Source organism: Rhinatrema bivittatum, chromosome 4 (genome assembly GCF_901001135.1).
Source record: "Rhinatrema bivittatum chromosome 4, aRhiBiv1.1, whole genome shotgun sequence".
Lineage (NCBI taxonomy): Eukaryota > Metazoa > Chordata > Amphibia > Gymnophiona > Rhinatrematidae > Rhinatrema > Rhinatrema bivittatum.
In genome coordinates this window covers 56458495-56483208 of record NC_042618.1, presented here as the reverse complement: position 1 = coordinate 56483208, position 24714 = coordinate 56458495, and the positions used below count along the sequence as shown (strand labels likewise).

General features: G+C 44.0%; 1 protein-coding gene across 3 annotated transcripts in view; it reads left to right on the top strand.

Annotated features, from left to right (window-relative positions):
• Positions 1 to 24714, top strand: part of SLC38A6 (solute carrier family 38 member 6) — a 117133-nt gene that overhangs the window by 66037 nt on the left and 26382 nt on the right. For 2 of the 3 annotated variants that reach the window (XM_029598157.1, XM_029598160.1), the window contains exons 7-11: positions 1775 to 1857; positions 2328 to 2386; positions 7066 to 7131; positions 11191 to 11244; positions 19255 to 19334. In XM_029598157.1, the coding sequence (XP_029454017.1) occupies positions 1775 to 1857; positions 2328 to 2386; positions 7066 to 7131; positions 11191 to 11244; positions 19255 to 19334 (342 nt within the window). The remainder of the gene's footprint in view (positions 1 to 1774; positions 1858 to 2327; positions 2387 to 7065; positions 7132 to 11190; positions 11245 to 19254; positions 19335 to 24714) is intronic. The other variant, XM_029598158.1, reaches the window with a different exon arrangement.

The following is a 24714-nucleotide window of genomic DNA, read 5'->3' as shown; positions in this document are numbered from 1 at the left end:
AGAAAGGCCATGGTTGGGTTTCTCTGCATTCTGTAGTGGAAAATGAAATGGTCTCTCTATAGAACGCAGAGATGGTGGTGTTTGTGACAGAAGCACCCCTGTAAAAGGGGAATTAGCTGCTTGCCCTTATTCAAGCTGACATCATGACATGAGCTTGCTCAGTCTGATTCCTGCACCAAATTTCAGGTGACAGTGATGTCTTACCAGCAGCTCTGCATCCTCCAAAGTGCATAATGAAACCTATGATGTATTATGCCTTAGGGAGTTAGGGCTGGCCCTGAAACATGCGTAAAGTGCTTTATCCAGCTTCCCCAAGATCCATGGGACCTCTGAGCTGTCTTTTTTTTTAACATGGGAGGCTAAGAATTTTATTTCTCAAATCAGACTAATATCGATTGGCCATAAGTGTTTAAATCTCAAAATTGGGGATTCCAGCGCCTAAGCAAAGAAATGTTGTTCATGAGTGGCAGCAAAAAAGAGAAAATAATGAGCCTTTTGTATAGTAATAATTGTTATTAAGGATTCTTGCTGGTATAGACAAACTAACAACAAAATAGAAGGGCAATTCAATAGATAACACAAAAGTACACTGCTAATTTTATATCTATTGAGGGCAGTTTTCAAACTGCCAGAATTCCTGCAAAATCCACGGGAGCGGCCTGGTGGTTAGTGCATGGGCTGAGAACATCAGGCAAACCAGGCTTCAAATCCTGCTTCTCCCATTGATGCTCCTGATGACCTCAAGCAAGTCGTGTCACCCACTGTAGCCTAAGGTACAACTTAGCTTGTAAGCCGTCTGGTGCAGGGGATCTACCAACTGTACCTGAATTTGCAACCGGCCTTGAGTTTGGAGTTAGAAAAGCAAGTGATTAAATCCACAAATTCCAAATCCAATTTTCAAAGAGAAATACTGCCCTTGGAAAAAGTACTCGCAGAGATTTGCACCTGCTTTTTTCTGTGAGTACTTTTTCCTATTGGAAATAAGGCACGTAGATTTTGAAAATGTAATCTAGGCTTGTTATTCCTCTTTCTTGATCTACGCACCCGCCCTCCCCCTCTCTGGAACGTCTACCCTGATTGCGGGTGAAAGTATAAGCGTTGTTGATCCCCATGCATACTTTTAACTGGGGTAAGGGGTGGGGAGTTTTCAAATGAGTAAAAAGCTTTTGAAAATTGTCCTCAATATGGTAAAATCCTTTTTCATACATCAGGCTCTTAGTGTGATGTTTCAGTGCAGCTAGATAGGAAGAAGGAAACTAAAGGTCAGTAGAAAGGTCAAGCTCATAGCGTGTGGGTTTTATTAATACCCAGCAGAGCTTCGTATAGCATAACTTTTCCCTCACTCGGAAATAGAAATTGTTCATGTTGTCAGCTCACGGGAAGGCAATCCTCTTCCCTCTCTGGCCTTGCATCTCTTCCCACATTCTCCTCATTCCTGACCTTGTCGGAAAGGGACTGGGTGCCAGCCTCTTGTTCTTTCTGTCTTCTTCGCAGCACATGTCTGGCATTCTGGCTGCAGGAAAGTTTCCCACAGGGTGAAGGAGAGTAGACACAGAGCGAGAAATGCTTGCTTAGCCAGAACTTGTGGTGTTCACATTCTAAAATTGCTCCTTCGCTGCTTTACTCGCAAAAAAAACCTGACAGCAAATCAGCCTGACTTGCTGACACCGCAAAAGATTCTCGTTCCGTGTTATGTGTTTGGCCAGACAGCATTTTATTTACATAATTCTCTGCTCTTGGACCTTGTATAAGATGCGGATACCTTTCCCAACAGGTCCTGGTACCTTGATGGAAAACTACTGCTCGTTATTGCTTCTGTCTGCATTGTGTTCCCGCTTGCATTGCTTCCAAAAATAGGTAAGTAATCTGGAGGGGCATGGTTTTTTTTTTTTTTATTATACAAGGAGCGCCTTTAAAATCTTTTTTTTTTTTTTTCCTTCCCAAAAGGAGGGTGGGAGAGCTTTTTACATTTCAATGATTGTTATTCTAAGCCTTTTTTTGCCTGCAGCCTGTAAGTAGTTAACCTGCTGCTTTAGGCTGCAATAGCATGCAGTCTGCCAGGCTAAAATAAAATCTTTACAGCAGGCCTTTAAAGGGCAGTATTTACTTCCAGCCCTCCATTAGTGGTAAGCCTGTTCTAATTCTACCCTACAAAAGCACACAAATGATGTGTGACAGGCAGCTGGAATGTGGTTATTCTGAGAGCCCTAAGCTCCACATACCACGCACTGTAATAGAAAACATGCCCAAAACATACAGCTTTCGCCGGGCATTGGGACTGCTTGCCATCTAATTGTATTTTGTTGTGTTTTTCTGTTCTTTTACAGGCTTTCTTGGCTACACGAGTAGTTTATCATTTTTCTTTATGGTGTGTTTTGCTCTTGTGGTAAGTTTACAAGGAAAAATGGGTGCATAACTTATGGACTGCAAACCGGGCTTGTGTTTAAAACATTTTCAATTACCCGTATTTTTCGTGCTTCACAAACTTTCATCCCTGCATCATTTGACATGTAATGCTATCTCCGTAATGTGCAAAGGCACAATGAAACCCATGTAGAGTTTTCCCCCCAAGTCTGTTCATACCATAGTCACAGATGAAATGTAGCGTTTCCAAGTTGCTGTCAGAATAGAGTAAAATTCATTTTCATAAACATTTCAGTAATAAATATTGTGTACATGTATATCCTTGAACAGAAAAATGACCTTCAGGAAATATATTTCTTTTCTTTTTTTTTTTTTTAATATTAACAGTTGTGGTTGCTATTACTGTTTGCAGCAAGCAAGCTCAGAAAAACAACTGATTGAATTAGCACATGTAGCAAAGTAGTTTAAAACGCACACACCCACCCACACTGTACAACTGAAGATGTCCTCTCGGGGAGCTAAAAAAAACATCTTTGCGAGAATAAAGTGCACAAATTTACCAATCCAAAAGGCTAATGATAGCAAAGTCAGGAGGGAGGAGAAGGCTGTGACTGCCCAGCTGCGAATATCTGAACCGGACTTCAGAGCTAGAGGTCCGTCAAGAATCGGAGTGCTGCTGGGGGGGAATGGGGAGAGAGAATGGGCCACTCTTATTTGTTTGCATGGCAGTACCTTCATGGTGAAGAGAAAATAAATGGACAGAAGGACAGTATGGTTTTTATGTATTTACGTACTTAATTTTTATGGGAAAATTTGTTCAGGGTTTAACTTGCGGTGGAATGCTCTGGAACGTGTTCCAGTTCTATATCACAGCATTCCAGTTCTCTGCATTTTGGCCCAGATTTTAAAAGCTCTACACGTGCCAGGCCTAAAATCGGGGGTCGCGCGTATGTCCCGGGGCTTCGAAAAAGGGGAGGGGTGGGGCGGTCCAGGGGTGGGGTCAGAGACTTCCGGCACAGCGGCCATTTGCTGCTGTGCCGGGGGATCGTGTGCCGGCAGGCTACCGGCATGCACAACCTGCGCCTGCCCCGAGGCAGGCGCAACAGGAATAATAAAAATTTTGAGGGGGGGTTTTAGGTTAGGGCTGGGGGGGAGGAGGTTAGGGGAAGGAAGGTTAGTTTAGGGGGTTGGGACGTTCCCTCCCAGGCCTCTCCGAAATCGGAGCGGCCTGGGAGGGAACGGGGGACAGCCGCGGGCGTCGGCGCTCACATGTTGCACTAATGTGCACCCCCTTGTGCGCGCCGACCCCCGATTTTATAACAAGCGCACGCCTGTTATAAAATCAGGCCTCCATGTGTGCGTGCCGGGTAGCGCGCGCACGTGGACGCCCACGCGTACCTTTTAAAATCTACCCCTTAGTTTCAGTATCGCTTTTCCATTTAAAAATAAACACAGACAACAGTTTCACTCTGTTTTAATCATATGCAGATTAGTAACCACTGAAAAGGTTTGCTGTGGTAGAATCCAAGTAATGAGAACTGGGCCAAAAGGACCAAGGACTGAAGCCTACACTCCTTCCCTTGCGGGCGCCATGCATACGTTAAAAAAGCGGGCGCTGAAAAGTCAGCGCCTGCTTTCAGCGCACATAATTGCATCGGCCCCATAGAAAGGGTCTTTCCAAGCTCCTCTCCCCTACTCTGGGTCAACCTTCCTGCACGTGGGTGGGCGAAATTCAACAAGACCCTTTATGTGAGTAAAGCACTGTGGTGCCCACATACGTGGCTTTGAATCGGGCCCTCTGGGAGGTCTTGAAAGCTCATAGGCTAGACATTTCGTTTTGTTAATCCAATACAAAGTCTCACAGCCGAAAAGATTTCAGTTTTCTCCAGAACCAGCACGGCTACGAGATCTCAACCCATTCTTATGAACAGGAAAGCACAGGGGAGAAGTCTGCGATATTTCATTTCCTACAGCCTTCCCCGCGGTTTGGGAGAGCAGAGGCTCACTGGAGCACGCTGGAAGTTAATTTAGCCCCACGTAATCCCCCCAAGACTCCTAGACTTTCCTGGTCAGAGTTTGAACTCTGGGAAACAATTCCCTAGTTTATTTGGAAACACCAGCAAAATTTTCTTTGTAAAATAAATTAGTTTGAAAAACGATTGTTGCAAAGCCAATATATGAGCATATCTGTAGGAGGCTTTAATTGTTCTTTTCAGAGCATCGATTTCCTTCATGGCAGATGTAATTTAACTTCAGATTTCAGCTGGAGCTCTCCTATGGAAATAGCAATCTTCCACTAGGAGGGAGAGGGCAGTATTAAACTGAAAATCGGGCCAGCAGGGGCATGCGAGTCCTTTGTGCCCACGTGCTTGCAAAATATTCGAGTAACATGGGGAATTTCAAAATGCGCCTCCCCAATTCCAACCACGCCTATCTTTTTACCTGCATGGGGGGAGGGGCAACTTTAAAACACACGTTTTACGTGGCTAAACCTCTGTTTGCTCAGGTAACACATTTTGAAAATTACCCTCTAGAGGTGCAAATCATTCTGGCCATCCCCGGGTTGACGTTTTGAATGCGAACAACGTTTCTGTTTTGTCTGCAGCAATTAGATGCAACATAACATATTTTTTTTGTTTTTTAACAAAACATCTGGCACTCTTGCACACAGGGAGGTACATTTTCTAAGAGTTTTCCCTGGGTAAAACAGTGCTTTCCGCTCAGGAATGCCCTTTTTACAAAATGGCCCATCTGAAATGCGGGTGCACTTAAGGAGGTATTTCATGTCTGCATCTAAGTTTACTCAGACTAAGCAGAAGCGCTCCTGGGGTGCAGCTGGGAGTGAGGTTTGGGCAGACGAGGGATAATTTTCCAACCACATTAAGTCCACTTTGCAAATTGGTGCAACTTATGCGCCTTATGTGCGACATAAGATCTTTCAGTGTGTTTGAATGTTAACCCTCCTGGAGGGCTATTTTTCAAAGCCATTTGGGCAGGACGATTCGGACTTCCTGAGCAAATTGGCCCGTCTGAATATTGCCCACTTTTGGTCGCACTAAGATAGGGGAATTCTTTTGGGTGTGTTTAGGTCCAGGGAGTGAAACAGCATGCATGTCACTCCTGCCCACTTCTGCCAGCCACACAAATGGCAGATGGAAAATCCACGGGGGGCATTGCAGCAGGCATGCTTTATCCCGCCTCATTTTCAAAGGGAAACTGCTAACATAGATTCTCTTAAAAAATGTGCTCCCAAGTGCTTGTAACAAGAGTTCCCCAGGGCTTTCCAACTATATGAGATACTGAAACTTGCCCCCCTGTGAAGGGCAATTTTCAAAAGGGATCTAGCCCCTAACCACAGATTCAGGTGCAAAGATCCCTGGTTTGCAAATTGTTCTTCCCTGTGCTTCTAAATATGAATAGCTGGTTTCACTGTATTTAGTGGCTGTTAAAGTGGCCATTCTCAGGGATGTGTTTGGGGCAGGAAGGAGAGAAAACTATGCCAGTTAAGTCCATTTTCAATTGAATGTGCAGTATCTCCCTGCAGAACCCAAGCTGCTCAAGTAGCAATGACCGCCTGCCACAGTGAGGCCCCGGGGCCAGCTCCTGCTGCAGGTGGGGAAAAAAAAGCCCAGAGCGGTGCCAGCGGCCGGCCGAGGAAGGGAGAGAAGGCCGTCCCAGAATGTCTTCAAGTGCCCTTAGGGATGTGCATGCCCCCAGTGGAGAACTCCTGCCCGGCAGCTAGCGGCTTAGTTATCAGCGGAGAAATCGGCTGTAGATTTGCAACAGAGGGAAGTGGCTGAGTAGGAGGAACTTTCAGAGACATTAAACACTAATATGTGCTTAGAAACAAAATAAAAAAATGGCATGAAAGGGGCAGTCTTCATAGTTTTGTGTGTGCTAGATGACACTAGCAAGGCCAAAAATGGAGAGGTTTGACATCTTTTATGAAGCCATAATAGCACTGATTTTTTTTTTCCTTTTCCCCTTTTATCCCTCCTTTTTAGACCTCCTCTCCCCACCACCCCTGATTTTATGCCTGGGCAGCCCTGCATAAAATCAGGGGCGGTGGCAGTCACCTTCCCGCCCTCCCTGGATCCAAGCAGATATCCACACCTAGCAATGCAGCCCGAGCTGTGACTTTGTATCAGAATCCTAGGATAATTGAACTTGCCATGCTTGTAAAAGGTAATTTAGCTGGGCATTAACAATTTACCTGTTGTGTTTAAAGTTTGAGCTGCTGGAGCACTTTTTTGCCCATTTTACAAGTTTTGAATTCTGTGTGTATGGTTGGAGGCCTCCTCCCCCCAGACCTCAGATTATTTGAAAACCTTCCCCTCTTGCTCTTGGTTACTTTCCTTCCTCTTCCTTCTCCTGTGTTTTCCCAACCCCCCTCAGGAAAGGATGCTATTACAGGCGTCTTCAGATGATCTTTGCTCCTTCCCTCACATACTTTAAAAGCCCAAATGGCTCACCTCTGTGACGCAGTAATGCGTCCCTAGCAGGAAAGAATGGAGGGCTGCAGGTTAACTCCTACATTAGTCTCTCTCTTGCAGGCTAAATTAGGCTTCTGTCAGTCAACTTCTAAACCAGTTCCCCTACTGCAACACCAACTGTAAGAGCAGGCGTCTGTAATTTAATTTTTCTAAGGCAGAAAGATGCTTTTATTCTATAGCTATGACAAAATGTTGATTCTCTTTACAGGTTGTAATAAAGAAATGGTCCGTCTTTTGCCCACTTCCACTAGACAGCGCTGTAGAGTATTCCCAGGTAAACCACGTGGCATTCCTTCCAAGTGTGGTAATCCCCAACCTGAAAAACAAGACTCAAGACAGCTAGCTGCAGGAAAGAAGAGCAGAGTGGACAATCAGCACCCAGCTCGGAAATGCAACTTTGAACAGTTGTTTTGCTTTATTTGCAAATCATGCTTGTGGGTTTTTCTCAGCAGATTAAACATGGGGAAGGCAAATTTCAAAGCCATGTACGCAGGGTATTAGAGATTTATGCACGTAGACCGGCTGTCTGAAAACTCTCTTCCCTCTATTCGGCTAAAAGTATATGCAGATTTCCACCACACACGTACTGGAGGTATTCCCGGTTCGCGTGTTTGGGAAGAATTGGAGAATAACACATGTAGGTTGTATTTTCCAAACTATGCATGTTACTTTCCATGGAAACATAGACACAAGACTGCGGGAAAAGACCCCACGTCCTGTCTACTCTGCCCATCCACACCAACTGCTCAGCTCAGCTCTACAATCCCTACCACTCCTTCAGAGATCTCCTTTGCTTATCCCATGCTTTCTTGAAATCAGATACTGTCCTTGTCTCCACCACCCTCTCTGTAAAGAAATATTTCCTTAGATTACTCCTGAGTCTATCCCCTTTCACCCTTATCCCATGACCCCTCATTCCAGAGCTTCCTAACCTGTGCTTGGAAACCTAGGAGATATTTAAATGTCTCTATCATACCTCCCCTATCTTCCCTTTCCTCATGGGAAGATAGGGGAACTACTTAGATCTTTAAGTCTATCCCAACATGCCACCCTCTGGACCACTCCAACCAGTGTCTCCAGAATTGTACACAGTATTCTAAGTGAGATCTCACCAGGGACTTATACAGAGTCAGTATTGCCTCCTATTTTATTTATTTATTTTATTTATTTAAAGCTATTTTATACCGGCATTCATGATAGAATCACATCATGCCGGTTTACAAGTAACAAGTGGGCTGATAACCTAGAACATTTAACAGGTGAAGAGAAGCAAGAAAGTTACAATAAAACAGGGGAAGCAGGAACTGGGAGAAGACAAGAAGCCTGAATAGTTTTAGGAGTAAGAACCAAAAAAAAAGGAACAACTATTTACATAGTGCTGGAATGTAACTTGGTGGTTGTTGCAGTCAGTCCGTTAGGTCCATTGGAGGAGTCAGTGGGATTCAGGAAAGGCTTGTCTAAATAGCCAAGTCTTAAGTCTTTTTCTAAATGTTAATAAGCATGGTTCCTGTCTGAGGTCCGGGGGAATTGCGTTCCAGATAGAAGGTCCTGCCGTGGAGACCTTCTATCTGGAACGCAATTTTCAGCTGACTGTTCCTCTCCCTATGCACCCAAGCTTCTTTCTGGCTTTTGCACTCGCCTTATACAATTTTGGCCATCATAAGATCATCAGATATAATGATCACTCCCCGATCCTACTCTCATGTCATGATTAGAAGAATTTCACCCCCTAGACTGTACTAGCTCCCTTGGCTTTTTGCAGCCCAAATGCACGAGTCTGCATTTTTTAGCGATAATTCTTAGTTGCCATTCTCTAGACCATTCCTCAAACTTCACTAGTTTGCTCCTCATGGTTTCCACACCTTCTTGAAAGTCTATCCTGTTGCCGATTTTAGTATCGTCTGCAAAAAGAAAAACCTTTCCTGATAGTCCTGCAGTATTGCTCATTAAAATGTGGAAAAGAACGGGCCCAAAGACAATCCCTATGGCATAACCCAAGCAATGCCCCTCTCCTTGGAGAGAACTCCATTTATCACCTCCCACTCAAACAGTTTTTAACTCAGTCAGTCACTCTAGGGCCCATATCAAGGGTGCTCTGTTTATTTGTAAGTTCAAAGGCCTTACTGAAATCCAATATGCTATATCTAGGGCTCTCTCCTGATCCAATTCTCTGGCCACCCAGTCAAAGAAATTGAGCAGATTTGTTTGACAAAACCTACATCTAGCAAAGCCATGCTGCTTCAGATCTTGTAATCTGTTGGATTCCAGCAATGGCACTATCCTCTGTTTTAGCAGCATTTCCATTCATTTACTCGCCTTAGAGGTCAGACTTACCAGCTTGTAGTTCTCAGTCTTCCTTTTACTTCCACTTTTGTGAAGAGGAACCACATCTGCCTGTCTTGAATCCTCTAGAACTATACCCAACTCTAAAGAGAGACTGCATTGAGCCAGTGCACAATTTTAGCGCTGGAAATTTAGCTCCAGGTCAGAGCTGGAGTTGAGTTTCCAGCGCCATTGCGCGAGCACTTAAAACCCCTAAAAAAAGGGGGAAAAAAGTTTTAAAAACAGTTTTAAAATGTCTGCAGATAGGTTCAGACTTGTCCAGATAGGTGGCAGCAGCAGCCACTGCTTGCTTGCATGGGTCTGTACTTGTCCAGCTGCCGCCACTACTTGTATGGGTGCCGGCGTGTCCATCTTACGGCAGGAAGCAGCTGTGGGTGGCTGGATGAGTCTGTGCTGGTGCGTCTGTCTGGTGCGTGTCGCCGCTACTTAGCTGGATAAAGTACTTGCCCAGCTGAGTTGCAGCGGCCCGTGCTGGATGGACAGATAAGTGCTGACTTGTCTGGTGGCTGCTGCACTTATCCAGCTAAGTCGTGGGTATCACAGACGGCTCCTCCCTCCCTTCCTGACTTAAAATGTGCACTCAGCCTGTGCCAAATGCACATTTTAAAGTTTTTGCACATGTTTTAACTCCCGATGTATTAGCATTTTCTTAGCTTTACTGCATCGGGAGCCCAAAATTAACCTGAGCGTTGAAAATGTGAGCTGGAAACTGGCACACAGTTGTTTTTTTTTTAATGCTTAGATTATTGCATCGGCCCCATAGTTAGGCAGCTAAACCCTTTTAAAATTGCCTTTTATGGTATTGTACAATATGGGGTCAGTCCACATTCCCTGCCCCAGCCCCACTCCAACCAAAGACAACAATGCAGGTAAAAGTGCAATGCGCCCTCCTGTTAATCCTCAGTGTTCATTGCAGAGTCATGCATGCTCGTTCTTCTTTCAGAAGACTTAGCATGTGGCTTTTCTGACACAGCTAGCCCAATGTAAAAGAAACATGGAAAAGAGCAGACCAACAAGGCCTATCTGGTCTGCTCTACAGTACCTGGATGTAATCAGCTTAGAAGTGTCGAAAAACAGAATAAAAATAAAGAAATAAATAGCAGCGAAAAGGTCAACCAGCAGAGCTGCCAGAGCTTTGTAATGGCCCTTAATACCCTTGGGATGCATCCAGCCTGGCCTCGTCACTTTATCTACGTTTAGTTTCGCTCGTTCCTTACAAACACAGTCTTCCAAAAATCGTTTGAGATTGACCTCACTTTCAGTCCTATTCATATCCATTTTCTGTGATTCTACTCCTAGGCCTTCCCTTGGTAAACACCAAACAGAAGTTTTTGTTAAGCAAGTCCACTTTTTCCTCATCAGCCTCTGCATGTTCGAGCCCCCTTCACCACTGAGCCTCAAAGCACCACTTTTGCACTTTCTTCTATCACTAATATATTTTTTTTTTCGTCTTGGGCCCCCATTTTACCATATTTGCTATTTTTAATTCCATTTGCATGTTTTCTGTCCTGACTGCTTTCCCAGCTTCTCTTGGATTTTCCAGATATTGTCGCCTGTCTTCTTCTTTCTGTGATCTCTTGTAGTTTATATGAATGCTGAGCTTCTTTTCCATGCCCTTTCAGCTGCTACTTTAGAAAAACTAGCGGCCTCTTTTTCCTCTTAGTTTCCCTAACGATATCTCCTTATAGTTTTGCCCACTGCTCCTCTACTTCCCCTAGATTTTTCTATCCTGCTAACATCTCCTTGAGGCACTCCCCCTATTTTAACAAAGTTAGTTTCTCCTGCACAAAAAGCAGGTGATAAAGTAAATACTTTTTATCCACAGCAAGTTTGAAACTTGGTGTAAAAAAAAGTACATAGGTAAAAAACATAGGTAAAAAAAAGTAGCCATGGATTTTGTCCCAAAGTAGACAGTTGAAAATTGCCTCCTCCTTTGGTCAGTGAAATTTGTATCGGTTGTTTGTAATCATTTTCTTTCTTTTTGTGACAGGTCTCAAATTCTACCGATGACTGCAAACCCAAATTCTTCAGATTTTCTAAAGAGGTCTGCATTTTAACAAATAGCTTTAGAGACAAATTACTTTGTATTACGTGTCCCCGCCTTCCAGCATTTTGTGAAGGTGAGGGCTTTTCTCCATAGTTTGTTTAAATCCAGCTCCATAGTTGGTTTGGTGAAAGAAGACCATGGCTCCTCTGCATTCTTCTTTCTTCTGGATGCTTAAAAATGTTCTCTAAATCGGAAGCCAGGGGGAGGTAAAAAAAAAACAAACAAACCCACAGTGAGTTTATTGTTCATAGAAACATCGAAACACGACGGCAGAACAAGCCAACATGGCCTGTCTAGTCTGCCCCTCCACCCAACTAATTTAGATTTACAATTCCCATCACCCCCTCAGAGATCCCCTATGTTTATTCCGTGCTTTCTTGAATTCAGACACCGTTTTTTGTTAGCCAGACAAATCTTTGAGTGCTTAAAATTTGTCTGAATAAATCAGTTCCCACACACAATGAACCCACTAAAAAAGGCAGAGCCACAGGCATTCATTTGCATAACGCCCTTTCACATAAAACTCTAGGCAGGTTTATAGTTATATAAAAGTACATAATAAAAGACCATAACCTATAGTTATAATTAGGAAACATAACTTAAATCAAGACCATCTCAGCCAGCTAACAATAGCCAGTGCTAAAAATAATAAGGACATGTCCCAATTATATCACTTCATACATCATAAGATAGTCTATTTGCCTCACTATTTAAAAGCTAGGGTAAAAAAAGCAAGCTTTACTGTGCTTCAGAAAACTCAAGTAATCCATAATCGCACAAATCTCTTAAGGGATAGAATTCCATAGAACTGACCCCCCTAAATCGAAAGGTCATCTTCCCCTTCTCAACCAATCTAACCTCCTTAAGTGAGGGAATGCATAACCTACTTTCTTGTGAACACCATCAATCCCTTTATGGTTTGTATACTGGGGGGGGGCCGATACTAAGCGCCACTTAGCCGGAAATGTAGGGACTTACCCGGCTCAGTGGTGGCATTTGAATATTCGGCTGCGTTAAGCGGCCACCACTTAACTGGATAAGGATTTATACGGCTAAGTGGGCGTAATGGGGAGGAGCTACTTATCCAGCTAACTTAACTGCATATCGATCCCTAGAAACCTAACTGATAAATACTTTGGGGCCAGGCCATGCAATGCCTTAAAAACTAAACTAAGAATTTTTAAAATTAATCCTCTGAGAGATAGGCAACCAATTTAATGATCCCTAGGTCTTAAACCCAAAATAATGCATGCCATGTTATCCTGTCAGCACTGAATAAAGTGGATAAAGTTAGGCGAATGAGTCTGGTTGCGAATAAGTCCCAAATTTATCCGGCTAACTTTGTCTGGCTATAATAAGTGGCAAATTTATACAGATAACTTTATCCGGATAACTTGCCTGCTTGCTAACTCACTGAATATGGATCTGAGTGCGTTTATGAAACTATATTCTTGCTCCTCTCAAGGTCTATTTACTAACCTGCAATGTGCATCATAGGTGAATAGACGCCACTGCAAATAACGGGAGCTGCAGTAAATGACCCGCATTAATATGTCGCAGTTAGAGAACAGACCCTAATGTACATGAATAGCATTTTACTCAACGCCATAAAATAATGTTGATGATGCTGTCCTTGATAAGGCGAAAAGCTTCCAGTAAGGGCGGCTCAAGGTAATCTGCTGCCTGAGGCGAAGGATGAGATGGCGCCCCTCCCCCCACCCGCCCTTAAAGCAAAGCAAAGATAAATCATTGAGAGGGTCATGGGGGGGGGCCAGAGAGTCCCCTTGGAGTCTGACCCTTCCGGTGATTAGAAATGCTATGGAAGGGGGAAAGGAAGGGTCAGAATTCCTAAAGAAACGGCAGACTGATGTTATTTCTTGGAAGCTTGCAATCCTGCTACACTCCCAGGAACACTACAACCTGCCTCCCACATTTCCGCAGCATTTGCCCCCTGGAGAAGTGGGAAATGGGTGAATAGTGGGGGGTCAGTGTGTGGCACGCTCTCTCCAGGTCGTTGCAAGGATATCAGGCGCACTAAGCAAACTTTAAACACTAGCCCTCACCACACACAATTAAAAACCGTGCATTTATAATAACAGATTGCACATGTATATTATTTGTACATGCACTGCATTGGTGCCAACCAAAAAACTCTGCAAAAAAGACATTTGTTGTTAGCCCTATTGTAAAATACATTTGATGTGGGCTTGGCCCTCAGAAAGCCATGAGTAAAATGAATAACAATGGTAATATAGTAAACCTATTATGATGTATTTTATGTTTACATTGTAATATGCTTAGTACAATATGTTTGCTATAAGCAGCCTAGAAATATTTTAAATAAATAAACCTCCATACCAAAACAAGCACTAAATGGACAGCACTGAAGCAATAACACCCTACCTTTGAAAAGACAACATTACAATATGGACACCAATACACCTCCTATTAGGAAAACAAATAAGTCAGGCGGCTATATCCTTACATAGAAACTACATTCCAGCAGAATACATCCTTCGATCACACATGAAGAACATAGATGGATTGACAGCAAATAAAGAATAAAATATAAACAGAAACGAGTAGACAAAAACTGAACTGGAAACTGCATGAAGCCAGACATGTATGCAGTGCAACAATGGAAAAATAGAACACCGTTAATCCTCATAAAACAATAATAAAATCAAGAAATATAACATAATAGTAAATCTATACTAATAGCATAAATATTTCAAAATGGCTGATGAACGGGACATCAACTTTTTATTTTTAAATTTTCTAAAAAAAACACAAAATATTTCAAAACAAGACACATCAAATAACATTCAGCTGTTAAATCTAATGAGAATAAAAAAAATTCCCCACTCTCCATACCTGATATCTTTTGATTTCCAGTCAGCATAAAATTGTTGTGGATTGGGGCACACAATCTTTATCCTCTCTCTCACAAACATACTCGCATGTCCATTCTCTCTCACACATACACACACATACATACTCTTATATACACCACAACCTCTATCATAGACACTGACATACTCTCAAATTCTAAGACACTCTCTCCCCCCTCACCCCCCACACAAGCTCTTACTCCCCCAGATTCTCTCATACACACACACTCTCACTCGTTACTGGCTCCTCACATACACACACACATACACACCCAGGCAAGCTCCCATTCCTTCTCACAGCACTCTCCCCCCCATCCCCCAGGCATGCATACTTTCATTCTCACACACACACACACACACTCCTACCTAGGCAGGCACCCATTCATTCATCCACCCACACCCAAGCAGTTACACATACACACCCATACACAGGCTCTCACCCCCACCCAAGACACGCACATACACACAAGGTATCCCACACCCACACAGCCTCTCACCTACACACACAGGCTCTCACCCCCCTCCAACACACACACAAGCAGTCACCATTCTGCGCGCATACACACACACACATATACACACACACACAGGCAATCACCCACACACACCCATAGGGCCTAGGCCTTTTTCTCAGCCACCTCTCTTAGGTCATCGTGTTTATCCCGCGGAGCCAGTCTCATGGCAGCAGAAGATGACTTCGGGATAAACGCGACTCCTGCTGCCTGGGTTGCCACTGAGTGGATCGGGCAGGGGTTTGGTTTATATCCGATGTTGACTTTGGAGGGCAGGGTAAGGCAGTGGCTGTGGTAGAGGAGTATTGGAAGGGCTTTTTGCTGCTCCAGAATTCTGCCTGAGGCCACCATCACCCTGCCTCATGATAGAACCGCCCCTGGCTTCCAGGGCAGTGTGTTGGGCTTCAGCACAGTTTATCCTTTACAGTACAGTGTGGAGCCGCTCCTGAAGTTTAAAGATGTTGGTTAAATATCTGTTTTGTACATGTGTGAGTTTGTATATAGTAAGAAGTATTTATCCATCATGTTCAGCCATATATTTCCCTTCATTCAGTAAGGGGACCACAGGTGTACTCTACTTCTGGAAACCTTCATTGCCGTCTTCGTTAAACACCGCTGTCCTTTTGGCAGATGCTGGAAGTCGTCAATAGGTTTCCCTTTGATATGTTGCATTGCACTGAGAAATCAGTAGCATTGCTACTTGCTCTGATGGTACATTGACGTAAGGCCTCCTCTGAGTGAGGTTCTCTGATCTTGTGTACTTAAAAGGTTAGCCATGTCCAGAGGGATAATAGGTCCCAGGGCAGATTTAGTTTCACTCTGGACAAAAGGCACATTCTGCCAGTGACAGAGCAGGATGTGAAATGCTTGCATCATGCAACAATGTAATGGGCATCCCTGTGTGTGAACTAAAAGGAAGGGCTTGGCCTAAGTATTGCATTACTACAGTGACAAACAGATAGAAGTACTGTTTGCCTATCTACATCCAAAGCAAAGCCACTTAAGTGGTAGGAGTGAGATAATTTGCTTGCACTAGAAAGAGGTCTGTAGATTGGACAGGGATTATGAAGTTTGAGTTTTTCTAGAGAAGGATGACAGTGAATATAGACAGTGGTGTGGGTGAATATACAGGCTATTTTTGAGGGGTAATTTTCAAAGAGACTTTTGCGGGTATAGTGCCTCTATCCTCAAAACTGGCTCTTCAGAAAAATGAGCAGCTGATACGTGTGTAAAATTCCATGCATAGAGGAGAAGTGCTTCAGTGGGGGCAGGGTTGGAACTTGCATGCTTTATGATTCTGCTTGCTAAATTATGGGCAGTGTTGCAAAATTACCGGAAGGGGGTAATCTTGGAAGATCATGCATAATTTGGCTAGCAAATGTGTGTGCCTAAATTACACCAATTTTCAAAGCAGATTGCACCACCTAAGACTGATTTGAAAATTAAACTGACAAAACTACGCATGCACACAGTTTGGTCTGCAGTTTGGTGTACATAGTTTTGCTGAACGAATTTACGTGCGTACATCTTAAAATATACAAGTAATAACGTAGGCCTCAATCCTACCCAGCTTCCACTCCCTGAAACTCCTCTCCCCTATGCTAGAGGGTAATTTTACCCTCAGATTTTCCACATATTTGAAAGTTCTCAGCAAGTCTGTGGACAAACTCCCCCGTGCAACTTGTGTGTGTGTGTGTGTGTGTGTGAGTGTGGATTTGCACACACACTTTTAAAAATCAAACGTAAGTGTGTAAATGTGAACTCTGCCCTGAAACATTCCTTTTTGGTGTGCACAAAAGTAAGCATTTAGGCCCAGATTTTCAAAAGCATTTACATGCTTAAAACTGGGTGTCACATGTATAAATGCTCTTTATCTGTGTAAGTGGGCTTTTGAAAATTGCTATAATATATGCCATTGAATTATCCATAGGTTTCACCTGCACTTAACATGGGGTAAATGGCTTTTGAAAATTGCTCTAATAATATGTTATAATTACACGCCTAATTCCTTTGAAAATTCACCTGTTAGTGGGTAATTTTCTGAAGGATTCACACGTTAAAACTGGGTTTTACATGTGTAAATACACTTTACCTGTGTAAAAGTGGGCTTTTGAAAATTGCAATAATAAATGCCATTGAATTGTCAATAGATTTTACACGCAAATCTGGCATGCGAAAAAATGATCACTTAAGCACATAAAATAGCATGTATGCAAGTATATGGTATTTTAAAAACCGCAATATGCCCTCATAAATCAGGGTCCACGAGCAAATTTGTGCATGTAAAAAAGGGGTGGGCCAGGAGTGTACCAGAGAGAAGCCAACATTGACGCAAGTAAGTTGCTATTTTACAACCTGCCAATATATTTTTGTATATTTACTCCTGCTCATTATCTGGTGAAACTGATAATAAACATCATAAAAGTGCAACAATGACTGGGTAGGGGGTCTGGGCTGAAAGGGGTTCCTCAGGCTGAAGAACCAGGAGGGTCTTCACGAGCTGCAGATGGACTGGACGAACTGATAGACAAATTGATAAAACTGGTTAGTTCATTGGCGAGCACACGTTATAGAATCCCCTGACTTAGTGTGTAAAAGCCAACTTATTAATAGCTAATTAACGCAAGTAAAATCTACTCACATATCTTTTAAAAATTTGAAATATGTGGGTATGTTATTCGCACAAACTTAACTGGATAAAGTCCAACTTATCTGGCTAAATAGTGCATTTGCCGCTACTTAGACGGACAAATTTGGATTTATCCAAATAAGTAGCGACACTTATCTGGCTATATTCCAATTTATCCTGCTAAGTAGCAGCTAGCGCTACTTATCGGAGAAGTCTGAAAAGTGCTACTTGTCCATCTAAATAGCTCTTTTTGAACTTATCCAGATAAATCGGCATAAATCTGGATAAGTCCGAACTTGCTCAGCAAGCATTTTTGCACATATAGGTAAGTATATTTTATAATCTGTTCATATCCTGTCTGCGCGGGTTATAAACTACCGGTACAGTAGCAACTTTGCATGCATCCTGCACATAAACGGCCTTTTGAAAATTGCTACGATAGTATGTTACATTTACACGCATAACTCCTTTGAAAATTACCTCCTAAAGGCCTAATTTTCAAAAGCATTTCCATGCTTAAAACTGGGTTTTACATGTGTAAATGCACTTTAACCACATTAAGTGGCTTTTGAAAATTGCTACAATATATGCCATTGAATTTCCCATAGATTTTACCCATGTTAAATGCGCTAAACACAGGTAAATGGCTTTTGAAAATTGCTATGATACTGTGTTACATTTGCATGCATAACTGCTTTGAAAATTCACCTATTAATAGAGTTATTTGCATACTTTTTGTATACTGGGATGGTAACTTTCAAAGGGGCGCACATTTATTTATTTATTTTGGCGCTTTATATACTGTCATTCCAAAAGAAGATCTCAAGGGTTTACAGTATTAGCATTCATATCCATGGTCAACAGTCATATGCTTTGTGTTAATGTTCACTCTTCTAATTCAGCACCACAAAGAATACATTGACACATGTGCGATAGCGCACGCCCAGGGACACGGCAATTTTATAAGTTGAGCGCATTTTATAAAATAGCCTGGATGCGCCCACATGAGCACCCAGTTTTACGTTTGCGATTGCTCGGCAGTGCATCTCAGGTTTCTACCGCGTACGTTTTGTAACCTGGATTGGCCACTGTTGGAAACAGGATGCTGGGCTTGATGGACCCTCGGGCTGACCCAGTATGGCAACTTCTTATGTTCTTAAGTCGGGGAATTTTACAACAGGCATGCGTTCACATCATGACCAGTTTTACCAGTTTGTCCACCAGTTCTCCGAGGACAGCTAGCGCTTCCAAACCCCCCTGGTTTAATAGCTTGTATTCCTCCCAGTTACTTCATACCCTTTAAACTCCTCAGAAATGGCTGTTTTGTTTATTTGTTTTTTTAACTTATACCTCCTCCATAGCAAAAGTAAAGTTATGGGGCACTGGACCCGGGTGTGCGCATCTCTTGGGCCTGCCCCAAAATGCCCATGGCCCACCCAGACCGCACCCAGGTCATCCCCCTTTTTGAATGTGAATGAGATATGTGCTCCGCGGGAGATGCGCGCCCATCTCGGGGCTTTGAAAATTCAATTGGTGCACGTAAGCCCAATTTGTGTGCATATCCCCTAATTGATGGGCACCAGGCTTTTAAAATTCACCTCAGAGAGCAGCAAACTTTTTCTAAGAAGCGATTTAGACACATGAAACTGGATTTTTATCTGCGCAAATGGCTTTGAGTATTCAGGCCGGTGTGCACGCGTGGAATTGTACACACAGATCGGTCATGTACTTTTCAAAAGGGCAAGCTCTGAGCATAAAGCACTACTTCACCCATTTAAATCCCTTTGAAAATTCTCTTCCTTACAGAGGTAATTTTCAGAAGGATCTGCACGCCTAAAACTGGGTTTTATGCACATAAATGAATTTTTGAAAATTGCTAATTTTATGCGTGTAATTCCTTTGACAATATAATATTGACTAAATCAAGGACATATGTAACCATTCCAGTATGTTTACAACTGTTTTACATTTTCAGAGTGCATACGCTATACCGACCATGGCGTTTTCGTTTCTCTGCCATACGTCTGTGCTGCCTATCTACTGTGAGCTTCGAAGGTAGGATAATCCTCAGGGGAACGGGAAGGTACAAGATCAGCAGAATTGCTACATTGCTAACTTTGAAGTACAGCTTACTGTTGATCCAGCATCCAGCTGGTAGCAAGCTGCCCCAAGCCTCTACACTCTGCTCTGTCTTTTCTCTCCTGTCACTGCTTACCTTTGCTGTGGCACTAGAATTCAGCCTTCTCTAGCCTCTCTCCCATCTCACTAGTTACCCAGGATCAGTCTAAAGCTGACCTTGGAAATTAGGTGGAAATGTAATTTGTCTCCTTTGTACACAGCCCTTCACCTTTTATTGGAAAGGAACATCTGAATTTGCACCTCTCTAAACGCACACATGCAGAGTCAGATACGTTTTAGTGTAGAGTGCTGATTTAATTTCCAAGATAGACCAGGCACAAGTAAAGTTAGATTTTTGCACTCTGGAAACAGAAAATTGAAGTTCCTGTACATACCCAGATCAGTCCAGACCAGTGGGTTAGGCACTCCCACCAGCAGATGGAGTCAGAGAGCAAAGCTGCGAGGCACTGGTATCCCAAGTGTGCCACCTGCAGCTCATCAGTATTTCTCTGACTCGTTTATACCTGCAGCTCTGTGTGAGATGGATTTTTCTTGCTCCCTGAGTTGCTAGGTTCAGTGTCTGGGTCATCCCTCAGGTACAGCCGGGGGAATGGGGGGTTTGTTACCCCTGGCGGTGCCAGCCCCTGATAGCCAGGGGACTGGCTCCCTCAGTAACCCGAAGGCTCCCCCTCAGTGTCTGCAGTATAGGGAAGCTCATCACCCCCTTTGGGGATTTTTTTTTCCTATTATTCTTAGCTTAGGCTTTATTTTTTTCTGTTACTAGAAGTTAAAGTTTTTCTGTAAAAAAAAAACAAAAAACCCTCCAAGTTCCCTGTTTACCACGGCTCCCGGGGTAAATCAGTCTGCCTGGTGGTGCAGAGCCAGGCAGACCCCTGAAGAGGAGGGGAGAGTGTTTCAGCTCTGGTAAGGACCTCCGAGGATGTTTTTAGGCTTCCTGCCTCATTTTTACCGCCGACTCCGGAGCTATTTTTACTGCGGCAATCATTTTGGTTTTTCTTTTTCGACCCCCCCCCCCCCCCCACGTGGCTCCCCAGTGTTCCTGGGGCCTATTTTCGCAGCATTTTTGGTGGGAGTCACCAGGGCTGGCAGCAGCAGCACCTGTGTTCTTCCAGGGGGGGTAGTTATATGCCCCTTTTTGCAGGAGGAACATGGCAGAAACTCCTCTGGTGGAACCCTGTAAGGCTTGCTGGGTATGGTCAGCTTATTTAGACCCCCTGTCACTGAGCACAGACTGTGCACTGGGTGGGGAAGGGGCCTCAGACAAGAGGACTAAACCTTAAAAAGTCTGCACACAGGTCAAGCTCGGCGGCTGGGTCTAACGGAAGAAGCCCAATCCCCACTGCACACCCTGTGGAAAAGGTATCCCAAGATGACTGTCCCCCACTGCGCGGACTCCGAGACCGGAGGAATCGAGAGACACGGACACTGATTCTAGCAGTGACAAGACAGAACCTGGGGGTTTTCACTGGAATTTGTGCTGCTCAGAAGCTCGCAAAGCGCAGAGCCCAGGATGGGAGCGTGGGAGTTCCCAAGCGTTCAATCCCAATATAACGTGCAAGGAAAAAGTTTCAGTTCCACCACAAGATATAATAGAAATTTTCCAGTTTTAATTCTTACAGTCAGTAGAAAACGGCAACTCCACGTTAGTATATATAAACAGGTATCAGTCCCCCGACACGGTCCCGTGTTTCGCTGGTGGCTGCATCGGGAGGGACCACACAGAATATAAATTCTAAAATACAAACACAGTCAGTCAGAGTGGAACATAACATAAGAGGCTATAACAGTAACAGAGATACAATGTGTACTTACATCCTTTAATCATATCATGGAGCGCAAACACCCTCACTATGTGAACACAATTTAAAGAAGAAGCCTTGGCGCCAAAAACAGGTGTCATCGCGAGACTGTCAAAAATAAGTCCCGCCCCCATTTACACGAATAAATGCCATTCAATATCCTTATTGAGTCCGTGAGGGTGAATGGTTTTTAAAGTGTAAATCCATCTCTGTTCTCTTTTACCTAACATCGCAGCGTAATCCCCACCCCGGGTAGAGGGGGAAACAATCTCTAGAACTGAAAAGGTAAGATCAGAGATGGAGTGGCCCGAGGTGGTCCAGTGGGAAACCAGGGGTTCCTCAAGTCTAAGGAGTCTAATATTGGAACAGTGCTCTATAATTCGAGTTTTCACCATTCTCTTAGTTTTTCCAACATATAAACTAGGGCATGGGCACTGTACCACATAGACCACCCCTTTGGTTGTACAGTCGGATGCACCACGAAGATGAAAGACCTGTCCAGAGATGGGATGTTGAAAAGTAGAGGAGACTGAAGTGTGGCTGCACATCGTGCAGTGACCGCAGGGGCTATGACAACCCACCCCACGAGTGTTCACCTCGTTCCTGCCAAAAGACGTGTGTACTAATTGGTCACGCAGATTACTATCTCGGCGGAATGAAAACCGTAGGTCACCCCGCAGTAGAGGAGATAATGCTAGATTCTGCCAATGTCTACGAATCATTAGAGATATTGTTTTACTGACAACAGAAAATGGTAGCATACAGTTAAAAGATGTATCAGCATCATCAGACGAGGGGAGGAAAAGCCATTCCCGGCAGGTGTATAATGCCCTTTTATAGGGCATTATACACCTGCCGTTCCCATCTAAGAACTGATTGTCGTCCGTCCCAGGCAACTTTGGCTTGGGAGGATCTACCGGGTGTAGTCGACCAGCAGGGGAACGACTCCACTCTGCTCCTGAGGGATACCGCTGCAGATCAGGGTGAGGTCTCTCCAGACGTAAATACAGGTAACGACGATCACAGGATCCGGTAGAACCTTGTGTGGAGGGGGGGGACCCCTGCGTAGTCTGGCTGTTTAAGAGGAAGGAATTGCGCCCCCTTATTCCCTAGGTGCTTGAGGAATTGGGGGTGAGACACTCGCTGGAAGATTCCGACAGCGAGGGAGTGAACCCAGTCTTGGACGGTCTCCGTGATCCACCTAGTGCTTTTCCCATTCCAAAGAAGATTCAAAAGCTCATCAGCCAGGAGTGGGAATCCCCGGAGGCGGGGCTTAAGGTCGGCCGGGCGATGCAAAAAACTCTACCCACTAATGGAGGATCACTTCTCTCTCGCAGCCTGGTGTTTGAGAGACGGCGGTTACGGATGAAAGGTTATTCAGAACAGGTGATTGCCACCCTGCTTCAGTCCAGGCGGCCCTCGACGTTTATGGCATATCCTCGAGTGTGGAAGGTGTTTGAAGTCTGGTGTGACCAGCAAGGTGTGGTGCCGTTGTCGGTGACCATTCCTCAGGTCTTGGGGTTTTTGCAGTAGGGATTATCTAAAGGTTTGGCTTATAGTTCCCTGCGTGTTCAGGTTTCGGCCCTGGGATGTCACCTAGAGTGGGTAGGTGGCAGGCCTCTAGCCAGCCACTCGGACATTGTCCGTTTCTGAAATGGGTGAAGCACCTTCGTCCTCCTCTTCATAAATTATGCCTGGAGTGGAATCTCAATCTGGTGTTGAGGGTGCTTCGTGAACCCACTTTTGAGCCTCTGGGACACGCTTCCTTAAAGGACCTCACCTTGAAGACGGTGTTCTTGGTGGCCATCTGTTCTGCGAGGTGTATTTCAGAATTGCGGGCTCTTTCCTGTAGGGATCCCTTCCTTCGCTTCTCGGCTGATAGGGTGTCCCTGCGCACGGTCCCTTCCTTTTTGCCGAAAGTGGTGTCTGTCTTTCATGTTAATCAGTCTGTGGAGTTACCCAGATTCCCTGATTGGGCTCATGACCTCGCTATGGGAAGAGATCTTCATCTGTTGGATGTCTGCTGGGTTCTCCTTCGGTATTTGAAGGTCACTAACTCTTTTCGAAAATCGGATCACCTTTTTGTGACTTTGGAGGTCCGAAAAAGGGTGAAAAGGCATCCTTGGCTCGCTGGCTGAAGGAAACAATTTGCTTGGCCTACATTGGGAAGGGTCGCCCCATCCCGACTAGTTTGCAAGCTCACTCAACGAGAGCGCATGCGGCTTCTTGGGCAGAGTGTCAGTTGTTGCCACCTGAGATTTGTAGAGCCGCAGTCTGATCTTCCCTGCATACCTTCACAAGGCATTATCACCTGGATGTCGGGGATCTGGACCAAGCACTTTTTGGGGAGAGTGTCTTGCGAGCAGGTCTTTCTGGTTCCTGCCTGGTGTAATGTAGCTTTGGTACATCCCACTGGTCTGGACTGATCTGGATATGTACAGGAAAGGAAAATTGGTTCTGTAATACACAGATCAGTCCAGGATCCCACCCAGGTGCTACTGCCGAAAGACTGATTTACCTAAAGGTTAGCTGCTATACATAGGGAATCTATCAGAAAGATTCTATAATAATTTGGTTTTTGTTATGAACCGTGGTTCAAACCTGATTTTCAGGTATTGGGGTTGTTTGTTTCGGATCCTTGAGGGAGTTTTTTCCAGTTCACCCTTGTTTCGGGAATTAGATGGTATTTTGTCAATTATACTTTGCTTGGGTATCGATAAATACTGATGAGCTGCAGGTGGCACACTTGGGATACCAGTGCCTCGAAGCTTTGCTCTCTGACTCCATCTGCTGGTGGGACTGCATAACCCACTGGTCTGGAATGATCTGTGCTATTTCAGGAATGAAAATTAGCAGGTAAGAACCAATTTTCCTATAAGGATAAACGTGTTCACTCAAAGAGGCTATCATCTACAGTCAAAGCTGGACTCTGCCATGGCCCCTCCTAGGCCGTGCTTTCCTTGCTTGTTGCTTCCTGAGCGCTGAGAGGCTTATCAAAAGCAGGAGAAGGAGTGGTCAGTGCTGCAGGCCTGGTGGGTCCGTGACACTGATTGACAACAGTTGAAGACCAATGCAGTTCTTTGCTTCTGTACGTCAAGATTTTAAAATCCCTTGGTTTCCCAACTTTTTTTTTTAATTTAAATTTAGGGACTAGAAGCAAAAAGAAAAAAACCTCATGCCTCATATCTCTTATTTTATAATACCACAAGATGAGAAACAAAAGTAGAATCATATAATGATTTATATGACTGCTGAGCCAGGCCAAGAGACCTAAGGCAGCTTATGTAGGCCTAAGGTATTGTAAATGAATCCTTCTCAAAGGTGGGAGCATTCATAATACCGTATTAAAAATAATGTACAATATTCCAACTCTGGGTACCTCTTTGAAGTAATGCAGCCAGGTTTTTGGGGTTTTTTTTATTTTTATTTGAATGTTTCTCACTTGGCATTTCAAAGAAAGGAACAGCCTTATATCTTTGACTTACATTCATTATTTC